This window comes from Gossypium hirsutum, chromosome D05 (genome assembly GCF_007990345.1).
Source record: "Gossypium hirsutum isolate 1008001.06 chromosome D05, Gossypium_hirsutum_v2.1, whole genome shotgun sequence".
Taxonomy (NCBI): Eukaryota; Viridiplantae; Streptophyta; class Magnoliopsida; order Malvales; family Malvaceae; genus Gossypium; species Gossypium hirsutum.
In genome coordinates, this window is record NC_053441.1 from 57,977,143 (window position 1) to 57,985,865 (window position 8,723).

At 29.1% G+C, this 8,723-nt stretch overlaps 1 protein-coding gene across 1 annotated transcript; it reads right to left on the bottom strand.

The window, feature by feature from the left end:
* Positions 1 to 7,301: 7,301 nt before the first annotated feature.
* Positions 7,302 to 7,843, bottom strand: LOC121217240 (uncharacterized). Its single transcript, XM_041092764.1, has 2 exons — positions 7,449 to 7,843; positions 7,302 to 7,401 (listed from the first exon to the last, which is right to left on the bottom strand). Exons 1-2 carry the CDS (start codon positions 7,841 to 7,843, stop codon positions 7,302 to 7,304), a joined length of 495 nt encoding a protein of 164 aa, XP_040948698.1.
* Between the last annotated feature and the right edge of the window lie 880 nt (positions 7,844 to 8,723).

Genomic DNA, 8,723 nt, shown 5'->3' on the forward strand with positions numbered 1-8,723 from the left:
GATAAATTAATAAATAACAATTATGTTTTAACTCATAGAAAACACATGGTAAGAAGATTAATATATTGTACCCAACACTTGCTTGGTACAAGTGCGAACCGTGTTAACCCCATCCCCTATCCCTAATATTCTATCAAAGAACACATGGTAAGAATAGTAATATATATCACAATTTTCAACAACCAAACAATTTGATGCAGTAGCATCTATCTTTTATTCATCATTTGAGAGTTGAGTGTTATTTAACATAATACTCCTCTTTTACATCAAGCCTACCAAATATGGCCAAACTATCAATTTGGCCCTAGTTCTATATAAATATTGCAGAAACCATATACAGTTGATGCAATTTCATTTAGTCATTTAAAACATTTAAAAAAAAAAGAATTTCTCTCAGGCAACCAAAATAAAAATATTGCATTAATGCATAGAAATTAAAGCATAGTAAATATAGAGTTTGGGAGAATACATAAAGAAAATAATTCAACGGATGAAATTTGTTTTAAAGCTTATAGTTGAGTTTGGAAGGATAGTGTACCTGTGTTTTGGCATGCACTAATTTCTTTGAATCAACACAAAATCTTATTATATATTTTTTCTGAAGATTTTATTAATCTTATTATATGGTATTATAATCAACTAATTTGTTTAAAAGGTTACTTAGATTAGTTTTAGACCAAAATTATAAAATAAAATCCATCTTTTAAACAACTATTCAAACAATGAATTATTAAAGAAAAAAAAAGAAACAAATAAATAAATAATATAAAACAAAAAGAAAAATCTTACTTGTATCATAGTCAAAATAATAAAATGTGTCAATTGAGGACAATTGTGCACTTTTAACTTTTGCAAAGACGATTGTGTGAGCAAAATGCTATTCACATCCGTTTTTTTCAATTGAGTCAAGTCAATTAACGAAACCTTAAATGAAAAGCATAATCAAATTTCCCAATTAACGAAACCTAAAATGAAAAGCATAATCAAATTTCCCAATATTTGACCATAGGACAATAAGGAAAAAAGATGCCAAGTTATTGCAATGAGATACACGTACTTCCCTTAGACTTTGGAGTAGACATATGTTTGCCACTTGTGGGTCTTCGATTATATCTTCCAATTGCGAGCAACTCTTTATCTTCAAAATATGCAACTGCCCAAGGCTATTAGCAGTTGAAATTGGGAATATATATTTCAAATTATTGCATCCCTCTATTTCAACAATCTTCAGACTTTGGAGGCTTAAATGATGACTGGGCCCTTCTTGTTCTATGCTCCTCAATTCAGCAATCGGATATAACACTTGCATCTCACCACAATCTGAAACTATAACCTCTTCAAGCTTTTGTAAAAAACCTTGCGGCTGGGGAGCATTGCACATCTCTTCCAAATAAAACATACGACTTAATGATAACTTTCTCAAATTAGAGATTGGCACTTGCTGCTTTGATGCATCAATTAGCCATTGCATAGAGTGGCACCATCGAAGATCTAGAGAAGTCAACTTACTAAATCCCAAGTCTATGCTCGGAATAAGGTTCGGGTGACCCTCCACAGCATTCAATTGAAGAGATTCTACATCTTCAAATAGTTGCTTGCATGCATCTACAACCTTAACGATTCTAAAAGATCTTAAGATTGGATAAGTTTTCCTCTTTTGGATCCACGCTTCTCTTGTTATGCCAATGCAAACATCAAAGCTCTATAATCTACGAAACACAAAGCCATCTACAAGATGTTCAGAAGAAATATCCAATGATATTACAACCAACTTTGGCAATAAATTCAACTCTGTTAGGCTGGAATAGCTTTTCCTTTTAGTTGAATTCTCAGTCGCCCATTTTAATGAACTACAACCATGCAAGTACAATTCTTTTAAACTGGACTATCTTATCACTGAGCAATATAGTGATTCTTCTCACTGAGCAAGGCTTCACAAACGTAGGGAAACTGAACTACATAAACAAACTTTGATGTTTCCTATTTTGCTTTTGCTTATCACAGTGCTTGCAGAAGTACACACATTTGTAGTCACTTCTACTCATACTTTGCTTGTTACTTAGCAATTGTTTTAGATCAACAAAAAAATGATTTAAATGAATTAAATTTTATTAATTGAGTTTGAAAAAGAATATTTTCTGGTATATTTTGTATTTTTTTTACTAAAAGAATGGAACAAAGTCAATTTCACAAGTCTTAGTGAGATTAGTTTGAAAGAAGTTCTTCAACAGCATGGAACTCTACTTGAAGGTATTACTAATTTGGTCCTATGTTGTTTTAAATTTGTTATTGGATTCTATTGAATAATCTTTTTCTTTCTTATGTCTCAATATCGAACAATCTTGAGCTTTACTGCAATATAATATTAAGTTTTCTTGTATGAACATTAGTTTCTAATCACATTTAAACTTTGTGCAAAATGAATATTCTATTAAGAGATTGAAATTGATGTATTTTTTTCATCCATTTTCATGATTTATGGCAATGCTGAATGTTTTGTTGTTGCAAAAATCATAATTTTTATATGGAATTTTGTATTTTTTAAATAATATTGAGTTTTTTAAAATAATTTTTATATAGAATTAGGGTTAAATTGAGAGAAAATATAAAAATAAAGGATTAAAATTGTCATTATACTAACTAAAAAAGTGTGATTGTTAGCTATTTAATAGTTGGGTGAAAAAAACAATTTCAAAAATGTTAGTGGTCAAATTGTAACTCTTTTAATTAAATGACACATAATTGAGGGATTAATAGTATAATTTACCCTTATCTTTTTTAAACACATGGATTGATTCACATTTATTTGGGCTAATGTGTTATTAATTCACATATGTTTAATAGCATGGAGCTGGAAAATATTTTTTGGAGTCAAAATTAAATTATATATGTCTATAATAGTAAGAATGTAATTTCACCATTTTAATAATAAAAACAAAATGACATTCAAAGCTGACAATGAAAAATGCTGATGCCAGAATATATGGCTACCACTTTTGTACTATTTTTAATAAAGTTGATAATTATTTGTAGACAAGTATATGTTATTCATGTGCAGAAGGATCTGGCAGACTAAAATAAATAATTTTAAATTCTGTCAAAGACCTTATTTTTATTTTTTAATATTCTTTCTAATAATTACTCCATTCTTTTTTAATCTTTGATTAATCAACATGATTCACATAAATTCAACTTCACTTTGTTTTTTTCTTCTACCTCAATAAATATGTCTTCTCTCACAAGAAAAACAAAAAGTGGTACATAATAACAAATAAATGGCATTCAATTTAAACATTCACAATCATTAATTTTCAAATGAAATCCTTAAATAGAAATTACTTCATTTACTGCTCCATTAATTTTCCTATTCAGAATGCTCTACTAGAGCTGTGACTTGTTCATTCCACCATCTTCAAATATGTTTCCGCTATTCTATATCACTACCAATTGGCCATGCAGTTTCTTGAGCTATAGCAGATTCTTCCACAATAATTTCATCAACTGATTGGCTTGCCTGCAAAGCAAATTAAACCTTCACTTATTACTGTTTGCTTTTGATGATTGATGATGAAGAAAGCAAAGCCAGTTTTCCAAAATTGGACAAAGGATGTCATATTAAGAACAAGAACTGTGAATTGAAAATAATAATGCAACAATGATATCTAGAAAGAAATATTGACAGCCAGCAGAAACCGATTACAGTTGATGCAATTTCACAGCCAAAATAAAAATATTGCATTAATGCATAGAAATTAAAGCTTAGTAAATAAAGTGTTTGGAAGAATACATAAAGAAAATAATTCAATGGATGAACTTTTGTTTTGGCATGCACTGATTCCTTTGAATCAAAACTAAATCTTGTGGTTACGTTGGGACAACCTTTTACTTTCAAATACGTCAAAGATGGGAAAACAAAATGATAACCCACAGGGCTGAAGCTCACGAGGTTTGGTAGGTTACCAAGCACTAAGTCGGTTAATCGAGGTAGGTGTTGGAACTAAGAAAACCGTAAGAGAAAATTTGACAGAAACTTAAGCTTTAAGCTTCAATGTCTTGCTAAACAAACAACAAAATGCAACTCTAGTTTTATGAACAGAAATGCTTGAGTAAAGAACAAATGAACAAGAGTTTTGTAAAAGATTTTCAATTTTTTTGAATGAAGGCACAATGCCATTAATACCAGTAAATCAGCTGGTCAAAATGAGACAATGTCACCTAAACATCTACCTAAATCCACTAAGTAGCCTAGTAACTTGTTAAACATAACTTGTACACTTGAAAAGCTGATTTATCAGCTCAAACATCACCTAATTACATCAAGTACATTAACAAATTAGTTCAAATCTAACTAATTAACAAAACATTAACTTGAAAGAACAAAACAGCAACATATGCTTCAACTGCAATTGCATGGCTCGAACAGCTTCCCTACTTCTTTGTCTGCATGGAAGCCAACTTCAACACTCCTCCTTGGCATTGACAAATTGACAGTGAAACCTTACTTATTAACCTTCCAACTGAGAAAACTAACAACGTAACTTCAACTAATCCCGTATTGCTTACGGCAAAGATAAAAAATAAAGAGTAAAGAAAGAAGAACTGAAAAAGAAAGAAAATAAAGAATAGAAGGAAGAGGAAAAAATAGAAGAAGAACTAACGCTAATTATTAATTAACTTCCACTCAGATTCCTGGCATTTAGCAAAAATGTTCCTTATCACGTACTTCGAAACTCGAACAAGGACCAAATAGAATACCAAAGCTTAACTAGTGAATCAATAAGCTCATTCTTAACACATGCTTAAACTGAATTAAACTTAAATATATCGCTCCAGGATAGAGGTTATCTTAAATTAAAATAACATAATTCTTAAAAATGCCTGCGACTCAAACTCCTGACCCCAACCACATAAACTAAGCACAGAGCCACAAATACAGAGATTTAATTACAACTAAATCCAAAAGTCAAATATTCAAATTTTTTAGGCGTTACAATACATGGAAATCACATATTTAGAACATTAAGGTGTATTTAAAAATAATGAAAAGTATATGCGTATTGTATATACGTATATAATAATGAAAAGTATAGTTTTGAACTAATTAATAGTAATATATGACGAATGTACAATATTAAAATAAAAAATATTAGATTAAATTGTGAATAAAATAATAATCAAACACAACAACACATCAGATTAAGAATACCAAACGAATGCATTTGTTTATCGTTGTTTTGTCATCAACCCTAAGTTAATGTCGAGTTAATTTGTGATATTAACTTAGTCAACAACATAAGTAATATACACAAATATATAAAAATATATTCATTAAAATTTCATATAAAATAAAAAATTGCTTTAGTTAAAATCATAAATACAAAATGATTTATATGTATGATGTATGTGGTTCAAACCTAATTATGGATAATTTTTTATTGATTTATAAAAATATGAAAAGGATAAAAATACCCACATAATCATATAACTTAATAAAATGATTTTTTTTAGTTAATGGGTTTTCATTATTCATTTTTACGAATTCTAGAGACAAATGTAGATATATTTGTTAAAATTTCCAATGTTTATGTTATATAGCAACTTCCTTTCCTCCAAATTAACAATAAATAAGAATAGGTTTTTCGAATTTTCATTGTTCATACAAGGGATTTCAATTTTTTTTTTTTGAAATACCAAAATTCCAGTGTTAAAATCATGAATTTGGCTATCTTCAACAACTAAATTATTGAGAATTAATAAAAGCTCAAAGTGGTATTAACAATGGTCATTGGCTATGTTTTGTTTTATTATATAATTATTTATTAATAGGGTATAAAATTCCTACGTCGTGTATCAAATATTTATTAAATTAAAATATAAATAAAATTGATAAAATTAAAAAATAATATTTAGAATAAACTACACTATTAGTCACTTAATTATAGGTAAATTTTTGTTTTGATCACTTAACTAAAAACAGTTATAATTTAATCACAGACATTTTCAATTTTTTTTTGTTCACTCAACCGTTGAGTGTCTAATGGTGACACTTTCTTAATTGGTATAATAAAAATTTTAACCCTCGGTTTTTATACTTATTGGGCATGTTTAGTTTGCTTGAAACTAGCATGATAGCTTATTTATTATGTAATTATCATACAAGTTTCAAATAACAAGGCATTTGGTAGCCTTAAAAAACAACAAGGTCATGTGACTTTTTTACTTAAATTGGGTGATAGTTTTAACCTATGTTACTGTATGTTTTAAATATCACTCATTTTTTACTCAATTTCAATTATTTTTGTTTTACATTTATCCTCGCCCAACAATCATATTACAAGTACAATTGCTCAGGAGACAGGTGGCCAATTCAACTTGGTTAGTCCAATCCGTTTCGGGTTAAACTTTGAACAAAGATTTTTTATCTTTAAATTAACGAATAAATGACATGCATTTTTCCAAATTAACAAATAAATCTTAGTTTTCTTTTTTAATCTTTGATTAATGAGCAGAATTCACATACTTTGTTTTTTCTTAAAGCTCAATAAATCTTTCTCCACTCATTATAACGAATAAATGGCATTCAATTTAAACATTCACAATGATTAATCTTCAATTGAAAAATCACTATCTTCAATTCAACATGTCTATCATCTTCCACCATTCTATATCACTACCAATTGGCCATGCAGTTTCTTGAGCTGTAGCAGATTCTTCCACTATAATTTCATCAACTGATTGGCTTGCCTGCAAAGCAAATTAAACCTTCACTTATTACTGTTTGCTTTTGATGATTGATGATGAGGAAAGCAAAGCCAGTTTTCCAAAATTGGATAAAGGATGACATATTAAGAACAAGAACTGTGAATTGAAATTAATAATGCAACAATGGTATCTAGAAAGAAATATTGACAGCCACTTGATGCAAACTGATTACAGTTGATGCAATTTCATTTAGTCATTTAAAGCATTAAAAAAAAGAATTTCTCTCAGGCAGCCAAAATAAAAATATTGCATTAATGCATAGAAATTAAAGCTTAGTATTGGGAGGATACATAGAGAAAATAATTGAATGGATGAATTTCTGTTTTAAAGCTTATTGTTGAGTTTGGAAGAGTAGTGTACCTGTGTTTTGGCATGCACTGATTTCTCTGAATCAACACTAAATCTTGTGGTTATGTTGGGACAACCTTTTATATGTAAACCCATCAAAAATGGGAAAACAAAATGATAACCCACAGGACTGAAGCTCACGAAGTTTGGTAGCTCATCAAGTCTTAAGGAGCGGAGCAGAGGTAGGTGTATCACTTCGCTTCGTTCTTACTCACATTTCCCTCATCTCCTTCAAACACCTGCTCCAATTTGGAGACTCTGCTAAGCTTTAGTTCTTCTAGTTTTTGAAGGCTGCCATCAGCAAGAGTATTGGGAACAAACATTTAAAGTTTTCACACATCTCGATTGTAATCCACTTCAAATTAGGGAAGCAAATAGGTTGGAGATGATGTTGTGATGGAGTTTGATCCTTCTCAATTATTTGCTCCAATTCCTCACAGTCAAGTACATCCAAAGTGCGCAATTGTGGCAAATTTCGAGCGATGGTAGGCGAGAAGATGTATCTTAACCTTCTGCAATCTTGGACTGTCAAATGAGTGAGATTTTGAAAGTGTTCAACTTGGATGGGACCACTCCATATCACCCGTAATTCAGTTAGTTCGTACAACGCTAGGATGTCCAGACTTGAAAGATTATAACTAGGATATTCAAATAACTCTTCAAAATTGGAAATTGATGTTCCTCCTCTCCTTTCAGGGACTGTCACGTTGCTTATTTGCTTCTTTTCTGTCATCTCCACGAAGTACAATTCCTATAAACATATCATCAATTTAAGAATAAGCACAAGATTTCTTTTTCAATCTTTTATAGTCAAAGACTTCAAATTTTTAAAAAGTTTACTGTTCAACTCAAATAATCATAAATTACAAAAAAAAAATCTCCAAAAATATGGTCCAAAAACACAACATAAATAATATTACGTAGTACTAGATAGTGTTTGCAATATATATATATATATATATAAGAAACATAAATAATATATATATTTCTCATATAGATTATAAAAGTATCCAGTTGAAATGTTATTTATGTTACTAATTGGAATTGTAACTAACTAAACTACTTAAAGAATTCAAAGTTTTAAAAAGTTTACCTTTCAACTCAAATAATCATAAATTACCGCAAAAAAAAAATCTCCAAAAACACAACATAAATATTATTACGTAGTACTAGATATATATATTCTTAACAATTTATTCTTTGAAAATAATATATATATATTTCTCATATAGATTATAAAAGTATTCAGTTGAAATGTTATTTATGTTACTAATTGGTATTGTAATTAACTTAACTAATTAAAGGTTTATTTAGATTAGTTTTTAGACCAAAAATCTACAATGAAAACTATTTTTTAAATATTTTGACAAGCATTTATTTATTTTATACAAAATAAAAAATAAAAGGTAAAAATTTTAATAAATAATATATATAAGAAGGTCTTACTTGTATATTAGTTGGAACGATAAAAGGTGTCAATTGAGGACAATCTCTCACAAATAACACTTGTAAAGATGGCGATGTCAGCACGATGTCGTTTCTATCCATTCCTTTCAATTGAGGCAAATTAATCAATTGAACTTTATTCAATCGTGCAAGACCTTGAGACATTG

What these genes read in the sequence shown, in the direction of transcription:
- LOC121217240 (XM_041092764.1), bottom strand. Translation starts at nt 7,843, where the DNA reads ATGACAGAAAAGAAGCAAATAAGCAACGTGACAGTCCCTGAAAGGAGA. An exon ending in AAGTGGATTACAATCGAGAT is followed by an intron (nt 7,402 to 7,448) that starts GTGTGAAAACTT and finishes TGCTGATGGCAG; the next exon opens with CCTTCAAAAACTAGAAGAAC.